This window comes from Haplochromis burtoni, unplaced genomic scaffold (genome assembly GCF_018398535.1).
Source record: "Haplochromis burtoni strain Fernald_Lab_line unplaced genomic scaffold, NCSU_Asbu1 Contig_2, whole genome shotgun sequence".
Classification (NCBI taxonomy): Eukaryota; Metazoa; Chordata; class Actinopteri; order Cichliformes; family Cichlidae; genus Haplochromis; species Haplochromis burtoni.
The window spans coordinates 5041736-5057730 of NW_024582363.1; the positions used below are offsets into that span (position 1 = coordinate 5041736).

At 41.0% G+C, this 15995-nt stretch overlaps 1 protein-coding gene across 2 annotated transcripts; it reads left to right on the forward strand.

Annotated features, from left to right (window-relative positions):
* The first annotated feature begins 11794 nt into the window (after positions 1 to 11794).
* Positions 11795 to 15473, forward strand: irx5a (iroquois homeobox 5a). Of its 2 annotated transcripts, none has more exons than XM_042218480.1 (3): positions 11795 to 12505; positions 13399 to 13804; positions 14457 to 15473. In XM_042218480.1, exons 1-3 carry the CDS (start codon positions 12248 to 12250, stop codon positions 15161 to 15163), a joined length of 1371 nt encoding a protein of 456 aa, XP_042074414.1. In that variant the 5' UTR covers positions 11795 to 12247; the 3' UTR covers positions 15164 to 15473. The 2 variants fall into 2 exon arrangements, with proteins under 2 accessions (XP_042074414.1, XP_005913010.1); XM_005912948.3 differs by having other exon boundaries at positions 11796 to 12490.
* Positions 15474 to 15995: the final 522 nt, after the last annotated feature.

A 15995-nucleotide genomic window follows, 5' to 3' on the forward strand; every position in this document is an offset into this window, starting at 1 on the left:
CATGTTGATAAGACGGATGAACAACGTTAAAAGTGAAACACTGAACAACAAAAAAGGCAGATTTCTCACAAGCGGTGCCACAACACACAGTCAGCTTGAACAAGTGTTTGTTTTTGCATGGGAGCGTCAGTGTTGATTTCAAGCCCGAGGAGAGCAAAAACACACATAAAGCTGCCCAACTGTTCAATCACGGTGCTCTGCAAATGGGAATGGGTCTGCAGTCTCAATTAGCTAAGTGTAGCAGGCAGCTGTTGTGTGGCCGATGGAGTGCATCGTTAATTCTGTAAATATACCTTCCCTCATCTGTCTGAGAATCACCCACTCAGGCCACATTTAGGCCAGATGAGCAACAGCTTCGCCAGTGTCTGGTAAAGTTGGCAAAAAATGCGAATGACTCAACAGAGCATGGAGAAAATTTCAATGTTCCTTTTGAGGGATCTCATTTTTCTTTTGAATAGACACAGTACAAAGTTGCCAACTTCACTACAAGGTTTCAAATGTAAAGGAAAATGAAGCAGCATTTAAAAAATAGAAGTAATTGTTGTCTGTTCATGTTCCAGTTGTAGCACCTTTTATTCAAACTGAACAACAATGTGAAAAATAAATGCTGTGCTCTTTCAGGAGCAGTGCACCATTGAAACTGATGGTTTAGCACTTGTATTGTTCCTTAAAGTTGGAGCAGAGTGGCAACAACATTCTGCCTCTTCTTTTATGGGCTATCAATAATCTTTTTCTGACACATTATTTGCTGGGTTGGAAGAAAATAGGGAGCAGCACGGTCAGTGGTTCACCACAAAGACTTCTGGGATCTGGCAAGAGCAGCGTGCGTGGGCGATGCATCCACCCTGGGACCCTGCCAGGATGTCTTTTTGACCAGGCTGCTGGAGCACTAAGGACCAGTGACAGAACTGGACACAGCCTTTGGGGAAAACAGACAGAAGCAATTAGATGACATGACAGTTATGAAGATGATTCTTTGGCAGGTTAAGCTCAGTTTAGAGTTATTCAAAACTGTATTTTCTGGCAGAAAACTAGTGATTTAGCAGCTTGCTTTTACATTAACATCTAAGAAATTTTTGCATGATCTCATGATTCATTTTATTATGTATATGTGTGTATATATACACCTCATGACCTAACAGTTGTTCAACCTCCACCAGTATGCTCTTTTCCATTTCTTCTCATTGCTGCTATTTTTCCCTTGATGACAATATTGCTGGTGTAAAGAATTTTACACCCCCCACCAACCCCAGCACCACTAAGGCTTTTGGGGAAATTAAATAACCTGAGGATTGAGCTACTTTAGGAAGCTCAATTAACATATTTGCCTCTAGAGGAAAATATTGCCTCAAGTTGAATGGACGGTAATTTTACGCATGGATTTTTCCATCTTAATTCTCACAGCTTTGAATAATCCGGAGAATTTGTTTTACAGAACAAGGGGTTTTAACGTTCTGCACTGAAGATGGGGTGGGTACGTTTTTTGAGAGCTGTGTGTCAAAACAAATAACACTGCATCTCAAAGGGTCATACATTCAGTTGTGTTAATTGAACATGATTCAGTGATTCAACCCAGCATTAGTACATTATAGTAAAGATGCAGCTTCCCCAGAGCGAGATGCAATTTCTCAAAAATACAGCTTGTGCTGCCTGATTGTTGTATACTGGCAGAAACCATTGTTGGCCACTATGATTTTAGACAATTTTCAAGCCTGGTTGTAATCCTGTAATCCTGCATCCCTGCACAAAAAATAATAATCCACAATATCTATATCAGTTAAGCGCACAATATGTTACATTCCAAAACTATTCATCCAAGTTTCAGAGCTTGAGCTTTTAATTATTTGTGTCTATTTCTAAATCCTCATTCACACATAACATAAGGGTCAAATTCCAATTCCAATCTTGGTTCACCTTCCACGCGTTATGTTTAAATCCCACTGTGCACAAAGATCAAACACTTAAAAAGTTGGGATAACCTTTATTACTTCTCATTAGTGGGTAACCTGATGCACGCTGACAAGTTTAACAGTTGCTGCGGTCAGCTGCTGATGCCTCCAAATGGCCTGGCCCTTTGAGAAATTGGCTGACCAGACAGTGAAGTAGTCCCTAAGTCTAGCCTAGTGTGGCTTAGCATGAACTCCATTTGCGCTGTCGCCTCTAGGCCCAAACAAAAAGGGAGTTTTAAAAATGGGCTTTAAGTCTCCAATGGCTCGGCTGACATCCACTACTACAGATCATTAAGGCTCCACAGCTTCTCCCTCTCCAGCCTCAAACACACCAGTGGAGTCATTAAATGCAATGTGTAATTAAAGTTGGAATAAACAAAGGCTTTTCTGCAGGTCTTTTATTTCTCCTTCAACCATGTGTACATCTCTCTCATTTTCACACATGCGTCCTGATTATCTCCTTCTTTTCATTCCCGTTTTTTCCCCTCTTTCTGTGTCTCAGAGTTGACATATAAGAGAGGAAATTCTCATTGGCTCCCATGGTGGTGGTAGGCATGGACGAAGGCCCTCAGCCTAATTAGAAAACTAAATACTCTGAGTAATGCCTAACCCCTGGGAATACAACTGCCATATCTCTTACACATGTGATGTGGAAGGACCCGAAATGCCACTGGGGTGTCTCGCTGAAATATCCTGTGCTGTTCCCCTTTGCACAGCTGTCCACACAGACTCATGCACTTAAGACAGGCTCGCTTTCATAGTTAAAATAGAAATTTGTGTCCTAAGTGCCGCAACACAGCTAATGCTAAATATTTAATTCCCGCGGGTGCTAATTATGGTTGAGTACTGGCAACATGGATTCCCTTTTTTCACTCCACATAACAACTGTAAAAGCAATTTAAGCATTTTTCAATTAATTAAACACATAGTCTTCCAGTAACCTCTTGTCATTTTGCCCTCCAGGACCATAGCTAATTTGTGTAGAATAGAAACTGGAAAGGGGAACGAGTGGGGGTGGGAGGAATTTTCATCTTTGCAAAATGCTCCTACAAAGGAATTAAAAGGGAAAACACACAATTTTCATGAGAGTCTAAGAAGATCACACTCTATTCTTCTCTTTCAAAAAGCCCGTAGTATTGTAAGTGTAGTTTCGAATGTTATGAACCTATATCAGATGATTGTAACCACAAGCACTAGCCCCCATTATGTTATCAAAGCAGTGGAAGATAGTCTGGCCATGAAGCTAATCCCTGATGTATTTTTAGTCACAACTGACTGATGAAGTGAAATTACTACATCAGTGATAAAACGGGACTCTCTCAAAAGCTTATACAAGCAGCAACTGAGAGAGCTCTTTAAGCTTCTGCGAATCTAAATGAGCCTTTACAGCAGTGGTGAAGAATATGACAATATGGTAAAGATGACTAGTGGTGAAATTAAGATAACAATACATTATGTATCGATAATATGCTGAAAGGATCATTTCTACTATGAAGTTCAGTTTCATTGTGCCAGTGGGCCAGCTTAGAATATATAGCAATCTGATTTCATTTATTCATAAAAACTAAAAATAAATAAATAAATAAAAAAGGAGAAAATCTATCAGCATTTTTGTGATACAAAAAGTGTCTTTTTTTAAGTTCACAATGATGCCAAATAGAATTACACTTATTGTACAAAGTATGATATTCCTCTTTGTGTATATGCCATTTCGGTGCATATGCACATGTATATGAGAGCCATTAGGAGGGGCAGTGACACACCCAGCCTCTTATAAAGGCCCCTGTCACTGAAAGAGATCAGAAGCAGGCTGTGAAATCCAGCTAATAGTCATTATGGGATGCTGGTCCCTGCACACTCTGTACCTGCTTGCCAAGGCGGCTCCATCACACTTCATATTTGCATTGTGTCATCTTATCAGCATTCACCCAGACAGAGGACAGATCTCATTGCAGAATGACAGCTGCATTACTAATATCAATAAATAAGACTGAGGGAAAAAAGTAGAATTAGATGTCTGTCACTCCAAACAATAAAATAAAAAATAACTAAAATAAACCACACACACACAAATCCTACAACAGCACAAAAATTGAGATACAACCATGCAACACTAAAAATAGCTGTAAAAATAATATTTTCCCCTGATGTAAAATTTATGTCCAAAATCTTTGTAGAGGACCTCAGCATGTGGTGCCCACCCCCCCTGTTCCAAGCAGCGAGGAAGAGTGAACTCTTAAGAACCCTGTGTGCTCAGTCACTTCTGGGCCCATGCAGTCAATAAGGCTATTTCTGATCTCCGGATGGCTAGGGTTTCAAAGCCTGTTTAAATGGGCTCCCACAAAGCCGGAAGCACCAACCTCAGTCTTCTCCCTTCCTGTCTTTCTCCCTCTCTTTTTCCCCCTCTCTTCCCCCCCCCCCCCCCCCCCCCCCCCCCCCTCTTTTTCTAAATACTGAGAGGGAGCTCAGCTTGCCTTTCCCCTTGCTAAAGAGAAAGGGGAAAGAGGAGCAGGCGGGGGGTGGTGGGGGTCCTCCCCTTCCACATGCACGGTGGTGAGGAAAGACAGGGAAGCGCAGGGTCAGGGCTCCTAGTGCTAAGCTGTGAAAGGCAAACGTTTGGCAGAGTAATTACACGCCGCACTGCTCTGGGAGTGATTAGTGATAGTTGTCTGTTCAAAGTGTTTGGAGCTCACAGCCTTTATGGGCTACGCTTGCCTTCCCTTTGCTTAATGTTTAGATTGCATTTGCATCAGGAAGAGAGTTGCATGTGTCAACATAAACAGTGTGCCTATGAAGCTCACCAAGTGTGCACTTGCTTATCTTGCTTATTATATTATTATCCAGGAAAGACTGTTACATTATTGTGGCGTACAGCTCACAGTTTATCTGTGTTGCTTGAGTTATCCAGGGCTGAATTATAATTTGCCATTCATAGGCCAAAAGGCTTGTGTTTTGAGCTTTTATTTATTCATTTATTTTTATTTTTTTAAACAAATAAACAAAAAATTCTGGTTGGAACCTTCTGTTAAATGTCTCAACTTGGTGCAACAAAATCCTCTGTTTTCACCAGTCAGATGATACTGAACTGCACTGCAATCAGCATGCTCAGGTGGTATAGCCCAACCTGCCGGCCTTTGATGTCCTTGCTGTGTTTATGTTCGCTAGCCATTCTGCTCCAGCACAGTCTGCAGATGTGACTGCAAGCGGTAAGGTGAGCTGCAACACTCCAGAGTAGCGTCCACTTGTAAAGCATACCCTGACAGAGGGTGTGGCAAGAGAAGAACAAATAACAGGATCAGAAGTGGAATTAGCAGTTTAATAATATTAACATCAGACATGTTTCAGTAATCATTCCAGAAAACTGAACTCATTTTTTGTCAAATGAAAGAACTGTCAGATTTAACTTATCAGTGACAGCATTGCGCCCTTTCTTCGATTGCTATCATTTACTTTATTTTTAAAGTAGAAAAAAAAAGCTCTGGCTCCTGGACAGGAAATCTTTCTTTCATTTTATCCCACTGAAAATGTAACGTATACTTAGAAAGGTTTTTAATCCTACTTATATTTTTTGAGGCCTTAAAAATACCTGAACAAATCAGAATCATATTTATCAAAGGGATGATAGGTATCCTTTTTCAACACCTTCTGAACTTAATCCCAACACAGGGGCCAGCTAACAGAGGCTTGATACCTGGGTGGCAAAGAAGAGTAGAAACAAACACAGCCGTGGAAAGAAAAGGAAATACCTAAGGGACTTTCTGGGATTGGTGAAGAGGTAAGACAGTACCTGTAGTGCAATCCCTTCCAAATCTGCACCAGGTGTCAGGCATTAAGGAGAGCATCTCCGCTTTGGATTTCCACGTCTGGCTCAATAACCCAGGGCAGTGTGTCAGATGTCGGACAAAATGGTTACTTTCCAAGAAGAAGAAGAGGTAGAAGAAAAGAGAGAACTGAGGCACAGTGTGTTACAGAGGACGATTCTGCTGACAAATATAGATTTGCATCTTATCTAACTTTTTTTCTTAAGTATATTATATACCTATATGTGGCAGTAATTTCAGGACTTTGCAATGATTCTCGTCAGTGTCTGACATTTAAATATTCGATTACGCATGAAATTTCTCTCATATCACTAAAAATGCAACGAGACAATAAAATTTGGCCAGCAGAACTGAACACTGCATTTTAATGAGTTAAGATAGATTAAGGATTATAATACACTGTTATCCCACTGAGACTTTCGGTTAACTACAAAGACAACCATGCACTGCCTATTCCCTGTGTGAAAATACAAAGAAAGATAGCTTGACATTAATATTACATTCTTAATAATGAAGACAAGTTCTAAATTGAATACCTAGCAACTTCTCAATTTAAAGCAAGTAAGCATTTTGCAAGTGCAATTGTTCTGAAACAAAACAGTGACAGCAGACTTCTTAAGTACCAAGAGAGCGAGAGCAACATAGAGCCATGTTGGCATTGTTGTTTCCGCAGATTATACATGACACACCGAATAAAAGGGACTGATTGTAAGATGTTTAAATGTATCAGAGGCATGGGAGAGGAAACTTAATACCTCAGCATTGGGAGATGGAGAATGCGACCAGGCACGTGCGGAATGCAGAGTGGCAGGAGGAAAGCAGCAATCTAAATTTCTAATGCTGAGGATGTTTCCCATTCCGTGTTTATGAAACATGGCTACCGGGACTACAAAGGTAAGAGGATACAGCATCAAAGCCTGCCCTGACAAAAACAAAAAAGCAACAATGCTGCAGTGGAATGCACGACAGAACATAATACTCCACCTCCTCCTTCTCCTCTCCCCTAAGCAGTCTCATTTGATTACAGTGTAGCAGGCCCCAAATCAACCTCTTAGTCCCAGTTCTCACTCCCCGCTGGTGCTGTGAGTAGGAGGTAGAACACAACTTGCCAAAGTGGCTGGGAAGGAGATGAGGAGAGGTGATGTCGTGGAGGAGAATCTCTCATTCTGAGAACAAAAGAACACGGCAACGGGTAAGCCAAGGTGTCCGCGGCAGGGGTGGAAAGTGGCTGTCATCTCGAGTGTGGTGACTGAGGCAGAGACTGCATGTCTGATGACGACGAGGCAATGTATCGTTTACAGGCTCCCTCAGCAGAAGCCCCTTGCATGTCCGTCTCCAGCCACAGAGTTCGCCCTCTACTTAAAGCAACAAGAGTCAGGCTCAGCATTACAAGCCTATTAAAAGATACTTTTAATTATGCCCTGCTCTCCCGGGATCACTTCTTCCATGAACTCTGTGTTTCTTTGGCATGTGCACTTAGGAATGGCATAACCAGAAGCACGTGTTGTTTTCTCCCTCCAATTAAAGGGCATGTTGACAGATTAAGGCTGCTTCTGGTTTGTGCTCCACTAACGCGTTTAGGGAAGATGATGAACGTGGAGGGGGGAGGATGGGGGCTTGAAGAGAGAGAAAGAGAAAGACAGATAGAGAGAGAGGAACTGATATAAGAGAAAAGGAGAGAAAGAACATGCACATGAACCCTGAGGGATTAATGTGTTTACATTACCTGGGCTGTGATCTATCACCAACCTCGTCAACTTCTATTATGCATCACATACATAAGCAAGCAACAGACCTGGGAGCCCCTGCAACTCACTCATACTATTTCAATTGGATTAAGTCAGTGCAAATATCTAGGGCACAGCTCCCACACTGTGGTTTTAGCATTCTAGTTGTCATTTGATTTGTATGTTGTATCAGTTTACCTTTGTAAAGGTGACACAGAAATGCCTCCTACATGTCTCCAGAGCTTTTAAGTAACATGAGTCTTGGATTATTGCCATATGGCACCTATAGTACCTTCACCATAAACATGCTATTTAGCCATAGATCTGATAAGAAGCGAGTCAAGTATGGACACTCTCAGATCATGAATCAAAATACACAGGAAAAGTTGAATGTTGAGTGTGTTGATTCACCATCTGAATGAGGTGTATTTAGTCCCAGCTGTGCATGCAGGTCTGCAAAATATTCAGTTGGAGAGGTTCAGCATCACTGCAGTGAAGTCTGCAACAGGGCTCATATTCACACTCAGGCTTCATTATATCCAATCAATATTCATTTACTCACTGAGCCTATTGACTCATTTCTGAAGTAATACTTCAGGTCATTCGTCTTGTCATGGAACAGGGGGAATTATCTCTTTTATACCAACCCCCATTTGGAGAACGAAGTATGGGTTGAGTCTGGATACACCCTATGGATACAACTGTAAATAAATATTTTTGATAAAACACAGAAAAATCAATGGGTGCTTCCTGTGATCCATCTCAAGCGAATCAATCATCATCTGCGCAGCTGGCAGTGTATTGCAGGAGGATGGCGTGGCAGTGAGAGAGGGGTGTAATCTTCGTCTGATATCTCTCATTTTGGAATCGCTTCCCATAATAGGGTCATCATTTCATCACTTAGCCAATCCAGAGGCCTGCCATTCAGCCTTGCGGGGATCGTGGGGAGTAGGGAGAAGAGGGGGGAGCTGATATACCCCATCAGGAGGAAACCGAAGACACACACACACTCTCACTCCATACATCTTCATTCAGGTCAATAAAAGAAAAAGAGATCACAAGAACAGAAAGGAGATCAAAAAATAGATTCTCTCCCCTGAAAGCCATATTATTGTGCTTCATGTAAATTGTATAATTATTAAAGTCAAATCAACCCATCGAATCATGGGCATCAGTTTGTGTGAGGAAAAGTGGTGATACTAAGTAAAACATTAAGGGATTCTATCTCGAATTAAAAAAAAACAGGAATAGCAGCAATGCAGCATATTTAACAACTATAAGAGAGTTAAAAAATGGATAAATTATTACAGTTCTATAAACACAGAACTGACTTTTTGAGTATATATCCACCTGTGTTTTTTAATTATCGTTTCAAAATGTGAAAAAGGTTATTTAACTTAAGGTGTATTTGCAAGTGTGCTTGTGTGTTTGAAGGTTAGGGTGCATTTCACTGACTGCTTGGTGACTTCATCAACATGGATCTGGGATTCAAAAACAAAAACAAAGAGTCAATTATTATTTTTTTAATTCATTTAGGAAAAATAACACCAAGAACAGCAACTTTTTAAGAGTGAATTGGGCATTAAAAAAAGGAATAACAATTTTAGTCATGCTTATCACTTATATAACACTTTAAGAAATATGGAAATTTACAGCTCTATAATGCAAAACTAATAATAGCCAATCAAATGCTAGTTGTTTAGTCGAGAGTTAGTGCACATATGTTTAATCATTTAACAACCCTCCCTTTTGAGAAAAAAAAAAAAAAAAAAAAAGCAAGGTCAAAAATAAATTACATCCATTATTTGCAGCAGATCTCCCCACAGCATTTGGAGCGAAAACTGTTTTGAATTTCAATTGGCTTCCAAGTGGCAAAAGCCCTCAGCTAATACATCAAAGAAAAATTGGTGTCAACTAATCGGTTTAGGACACAGATTTAGAATGGTTAAAAATCCCATGAATACTTCAAGCATTTTTCTGTATACCACTAAAGGCTTGGGAGCAGTACAGCTGACCTTGTGCGCTCCAGAAACCTGTCTGCCACTCGACATTAACTGACTGTTTAACGCACCCAGCCACGCAATTAGTCCGCCACAACGCATAATGTTGTGTAATAATAGCTTCTATATCCAATTTAGATTACGCTTGCTCCCTCAGGCATTTTAAGTGGCATGCATCATCTTTCATTCAATTCTTCTTTGCCACTTAAAAACGTTTCCATGCGTCAAAACGGAGGCAGTTCACTCAGGGGGGAAAGAGGAAGAAGAAGTGATAGCGAATAGGAAGAGACAAAGTCAGATAATATCAGAATAATTAAAATATAAATGAAGATTAAACCCAGAATATTGCGAACATTTGCGTAGTTCAAATACCTTTTCGCATTAAAAAACACACACAAATGAACAAAACTGTACTCACCTATACCTCCTCCTTTATCGGAGCAGTGCTGAGAGGCGGTAGCAGTTGCCATAACCCTACTCCTATTATAGGCTCCGTGATCTCAAATTATGGGTCCTCCTCCTATACTTCAGAGAGCAACTCTGAACCAGAACGCATTAAGGAGGACACATGACACAGACCCTTCATCCTAGGCCCTCAAAACTTTTTTCCCCTATATCTTATGAAATAAATAGATAAGTAAATATTTCGGGATGAAACAACCCACAAGGCACAATATTCCAGTTATGGGAATTTTATAGCTAGTGGCACACAATCACTCCACTATTAAATACATTTACGTCTAAGGAGGCTGTTTAACACTGCTGCTTTATTTTAACTTTAACGTAAATTAAAAAAACGAATACATATATATATATGTATATTAGTACCATCTGTTATTATGAGAAAAGTTTCAATAATTACTTGAGTGTCTAATCACTACAGGGCGCTGTGAAACTAGGGCTCATGGTATCACTGTCATCTGATTAGGCTACTGTAGGATCGCTTTGTGCATCCATCTTTCTCTTTTTCCCCTCTTTCTCTCCCTCGTAAGTCTGAGTCTTCTCCCACTGTACCACCGTCATCATTCTTTGCTCTCTAGAGGTTTTCGGAACGTAAGAAACACGTGACAATATGTGCACACACACTCTTTAGCAGCGCCTACAGCGATCCCTTTCGGCTTATCTGAGACTTGAACTGGAAAGTCACCAGAATGAGAATGGGCTTTTAGATGTTTGAAACATACTAAACAAAATAATAAAATTCAGCTCATATTTTGAATCCAAGTTAGTATTCCATACTTGTGAAAGAACGACATTTATGTCCCAATAATAATTATAATAATAATAATGACCGTTAATTATTATATTTTAATAATGATGCCTGGACTTATCTTTATTAAATGTATTTAAATATATTTAACTAATTAACAATAAAAGCGGTACATTTAACACCGTTTATCTGTTTTCAGGAACAGAAATGCATCTACAGCGATCAAATGAGTTTGTCCGGTGAGATTCGGTGCACTTGGTACTGTTCTGCCCTGGTTTGAAGGTTCATGAGTTTCTGGCAGTGTAGCTTATCCGACTGGTTCATTTCAGGATAATTTGCAAAAAAATACAATAAAATAAGCAAATAGCCGTGATCACGGAGTGGACGACCATGCGTTCACAATTAAAACATAAAACCGTCGACATGATAAAAAATAATAATAATTCTCACCTACAAAACTATTCTCACACAGTTGTCGCTCGAGGACAATTTGCGCCATCTTACTTTTACTTTTGTCACAGGCTATACTGTCTTACCAATGCAACAATCGTCGTGCGTTAGAAAGTCGACTTGCACAACTGTAGTAATCCATTTGAAACCCCAACTGCCGATTTTAATGCAAGGCGCACGGAGATCGCGTGGCGTCAGTCTGTTGATTTAACGCAAATATGTGAAATGAGGACGTTTTTAAGCACAAAGAAAGAATAACAAAAAAGAGAGCACTGCGGTGGACCGTCTTTTTTAATTCCTGCCGGTATCTTGCGAGCCCATATCCTGGCATACAACAGCCGACTTGTTATTGATCAAGTGTGAAAGTGACGGCTTCCTATTTGGAAGAAAAAGAAGAAAGTTGGGAGTTGACAGACTCGCATGGTGTCGCCATCCAAAGGGGGGGCTGCAAGGCGCACTTACAGCAACAAGCCTTGTTAAAGAAGAAAAAATAGAGAAATAGAGAATGAGAAGGGTTGTTAGTTAACGCAACGGAAAGGAGGGGGTGTTAGAGAGAAGAGAGAGAGGGAGAGAGAGAGAGAGAGAGAGAGAGAGAGACCATGGGTTTGGGCAGAGTTGTGGTTACCCAGCATAAGCTTGCCTTTTCCTTCTGTGACTACACCCCGAGAGGAGGAGCGTAGAGTGCAGCGTAGTAGGCGTCAGGATCCTCAATTTCCAACTTAGCATCTTGGCAGGACATTTTCCCAAGCAAAGCCCCCGTCCGACTGGCAAAGAAAAAAATAATAATAAAAACTTCTGCATGGGCATGAGAGCGAGGATTCAACTCCGATAAGGGAGCAGCAGAAAACAAAACAAGACCAAACCTCCGGCGGACAGTGGCTGACTGGCTGACTGGCAGCGACCAAAAAATCCACCCAATATCCAAGCTTATTTTCATCTAAAAAAATACTTTTTGCCTTGACAATTGCCATTTAGAAGGGGGGAGACAGCGGGCTGCAGATACAGCTCTATGCGCTCCGACATCAGCGCATGAGAAAATAAAGGGGGGAAAGTGCACAAGTTAAGTGGCTTATACTCTCCAGACTCCAGCATGGCATATCCTCAGGGCTACTTGTACCAGCCGTCCGCTTCATTAGCCCTGTATTCGTGCCCCGCGTACAGCACCAGTGTTATATCGGGACCCAGAACCGAGGAACTTGGGAGATCCTCTTCGGGATCTGCGTTTGCGCCATATGCCGGATCTACCGCGTTCACCAGCGCCTCGCCAGGCTACAACTCCCACTTGCCATATAATGCAGACGCGGCGGCAGCTGCCACGTTCACCTCATATGTGGTGAGTACACTAAAGGTGATTATTCAGTCTAATAGGTAGCAAAAGCGAGGGGAATTAACTCGTTATAGAAGCCTAAGGTGTGTGTTGCGCAGTCGGAATCAAGCCATTGAGAAGAAATGTGCGTCACAGAAAAGTACGTGGATAGAAAAGTAGAGATTTTCATGTCCAGAAAAGATACTCCTGAGTAAATGTAACTAATCTAAAAAAGGTCGTGTACTGTTGTGGCTTTGAAATTAATAGTCGTTTTAAATAGATTAGACAATGTCTTGCCGAAGCTTCTAAGCTTCCTGACCGAACGAAACGGACGGCAGCTTACATCGCTGCGTTTCTTTCTTGTAAGTCCATTAGTTGGTCCAAATATAAAACTTAAATAGTAAAACTAAAAAGGCTAAAAACAATTTTATTTAATTGTCTCCTATTCCCTGTGAGCGATCTCTTACCACGTAAGTAATTCATATTTGTTTTATAGGCCCATTTGCTACTGCTTAAAGATTGATCGCTGTTTAACAGGCAAGGAAAAAGAATAATGTTTTATGTTATTCTATTTGGAAAATGTTCTATTTCAGTAGCAACAGCAATAATCACATCGCGTTAACGTGAAGAAAACAAAAATTAAAATAGAATAAAAATAAGTAAATAAATAACACCGAAGCACGAATCCCATTTCAAATATCCAATTAAGTTCAAAACCATTCCATAAACATTGACTCCATACTCGAACCGCTGGATTAAAGCCAGTGCACCCTTGCGCGATTACGAGTATGTGCTTGCGTGACCATTCGTACGCGTGTTTATGTGTGGAGTCGTGCACGTGTGTTTACGTTTGTGTGCCGCAAGTCCTTCTAAGTATTTTGCAGCAGTTTAAAGAATAACAGAACTTTTGCACACTTTCTCGTTTTTTATTACAGAGTTCTCCCTATGACCACACTACGGGCATGGCGGGCTCAATAGGATACCATCCTTACGCAGCACCCTTGGGCACCTACCCTTACGGTGATCCAGCATACCGTAAAAATGCAACCCGGGACGCCACCGCCACCCTGAAGGCCTGGCTCAACGAGCACCGCAAAAATCCCTACCCTACCAAGGGCGAAAAGATAATGCTGGCTATCATCACCAAAATGACCCTCACCCAGGTGTCAACCTGGTTCGCCAACGCCAGGAGGAGGCTAAAGAAGGAGAACAAAATGACCTGGACTCCTCGGAACCGGAGCGAGGACGAGGAGGAGGACGAAAATATCGACCTGGAGAAAAACGACGACGACGAGCCAAACAAGCCCACAGATAAGGGAGACTCCACAGACACGGAAGCAGGTCGGTGGTGCAGAAAAAAAAGGGGGCAAAAAAAATCATCAATTTTTCATCGCAGTCTTTCCACTCAGGGTGCAAAATTGATTGCTGGTTAATGGTTGTATATTATTTATAATGGGACAATTGCTTTAAATAATAATCACCTTGAACTCCCCTCGTTTGACTTCTCAGTGGCTGAAATTGCTGGTGACGCAAAGTATTTAGCAGTCAATTTATCTTTAACTGCATAATAAGGCTGCAGCCGGTGAATTGAGCTGGTATTCGGCTACAGTTGTACAAACGCTTCTTATCATCGCAAAAGCTATTTTGATACTTGAAATACATTTAATCGGTGTAGTGAATGCTCAGACTTTAATAAACTCATAAGTCATAATTATGGAGGGGAGTTCATTTTCCTTTTTAGGCTTTTACATGTTTATGAGAACATTTTATAGCACAATTATAATTTGCAAGAGAAACGTGCAAAGGTACCCAAATATTTTTTTGCACACCCACTTTCAGTTTGCATCTGTGTTTAATTGCTTGATAATCATCTGAAACACATGCTAGAGTTTTACGAACATTTTAATGCTTATTTGGAAGTAACTGTGGTCTCCTTGTGTGTGTGTGTGTGTGTGTGTGTGTGTGTGTGTGTGTGTGTGTGTGTGTGCTTTAGATCACAAACTTCTTAACCCAGGGGACATAGGCTGTGACAGATTTAAAGAAGAAAACCATAGCAAAGACACGGATCACCTTCTGAGTGACACGGAGTTAAAAGACCAGGAGGAGCGGACTACAGAGTTGTTGCCGGATTCTGCGAAACCAACCACGTCGTCTCCTTCAGCGATGCCCCGGGGGAACCAGCTTGCGCAACAAGACAAGCCGTCAGATTTGAGCCATGCATCGGGTACGGTCACCAGCAACGTGACCTCTGTTATCCACTCGCCCCCCTCTGCTCCTAAACCCAAACTCTGGTCCCTTGCGGAAATCGCCACGTCCTCAGACAGGTGTAAGGGCAGCGGCGAGGTGTCACAGTCTTGCCCTGGTTTGGGTCAGAGCACTGTAATAGGCACTAGCGCTTCTCCATCACGATCATCCCCTCAGTGCCCGCTCCCCAACAGCACAGTCCTATCCAGGCCTCTGTACTACACCTCCGCTTTCTACCCTGGCTACACGAACTATGGTGGCAGTTTTGGACACCTTCACAGTAACCACGGCTCGGTAACCACGGGCTCCACGGCACATTTCAATGGATTAAACCAGACTGTGTTAAATAGAGCTGAGGCTTTGGTAAGGGAGAGCCAGAAAGTCAGAGGCCAAACGCAGGTAGATCTTTGTAAAGAATCCCCTTATGAACTAAAGAAAGGTATGTCGAACATTTAATACCTGAATATTTTCCACTCACTACGGACATTTATTTATTTTGGTTGCATTAAAAAAAAGATAAGAAAAAAGAGCAACGGTGAAGCAAATTCTGAGAACAGTTATTTTCTGAGTAAATGCTTATCCTCGTTTTTTTTTTTAAGTTTTGAATGGTTAATCTTAAAATGTAACAAGAATGGTCTTAATCGCTGCAGCCGCCTGAGTCTATTTGTATTAAAGACTAACATGTATATTTAATGTAGCATTTTTGTATTTAAAATGGACAACACACTATCTTTGAAGTAAATTATGGATAAAAAATATATATATATTTGTGCAGCGATTATTTTTTGGGGGGGGGGGGTGCAGTTGGTAATCCCTGATACGTGTCTAAAATGCTTAACTGTCAGTTAATCTATGCGAAGATATAATTCAATTTATCACCGTGACAGATGTTTCAACGGTAATTATTTAAAAAAAAACCATGGCAATGAGAACTCTGGCGAACTTGAAACAAAAAGGGGGCCTGCAAAAAAAAAAAGAAAAAAAAGAAAAAGGAAAAAAAAACGATGTTGGAATATCTGACATAAAGAGCCATTTTATTTTGGCACATTTTCATAGAGTTTCAACGAATGAAAAAAAGAACGATTCGAGCAAAACACTTACAGTTTAATCTGAGACTTGTGTCTTTTTTTCTTTTCTTGGAAATGCTCACAAGGCCTCATTTTTTCCCCTTTTCTTGAGCAGACTTCTAAATGTGGACATTGATATATAATAACAATACCAAGGACCACTCATTTAACCCAATTACCTCCCGTGTTTTATGCAGAGCAATCAGGTGGTGAACTCCGTA

What these genes read in the sequence shown, in the direction of transcription:
- irx5a (XM_042218480.1), top strand. Translation starts at nt 12,248, where the DNA reads ATGGCATATCCTCAGGGCTACTTGTACCAGCCGTCCGCTTCATTAGCC. An exon ending in ATGTGGTGAGTACACTAAAG is followed by an intron (nt 12,506 to 13,398) that starts GTGATTATTCAG and finishes TTTTTATTACAG; the next exon opens with AGTTCTCCCTATGACCACAC. An exon ending in CTCCACAGACACGGAAGCAG is followed by an intron (nt 13,805 to 14,456) that starts GTCGGTGGTGCA and finishes TGTGTGCTTTAG; the next exon opens with ATCACAAACTTCTTAACCCA.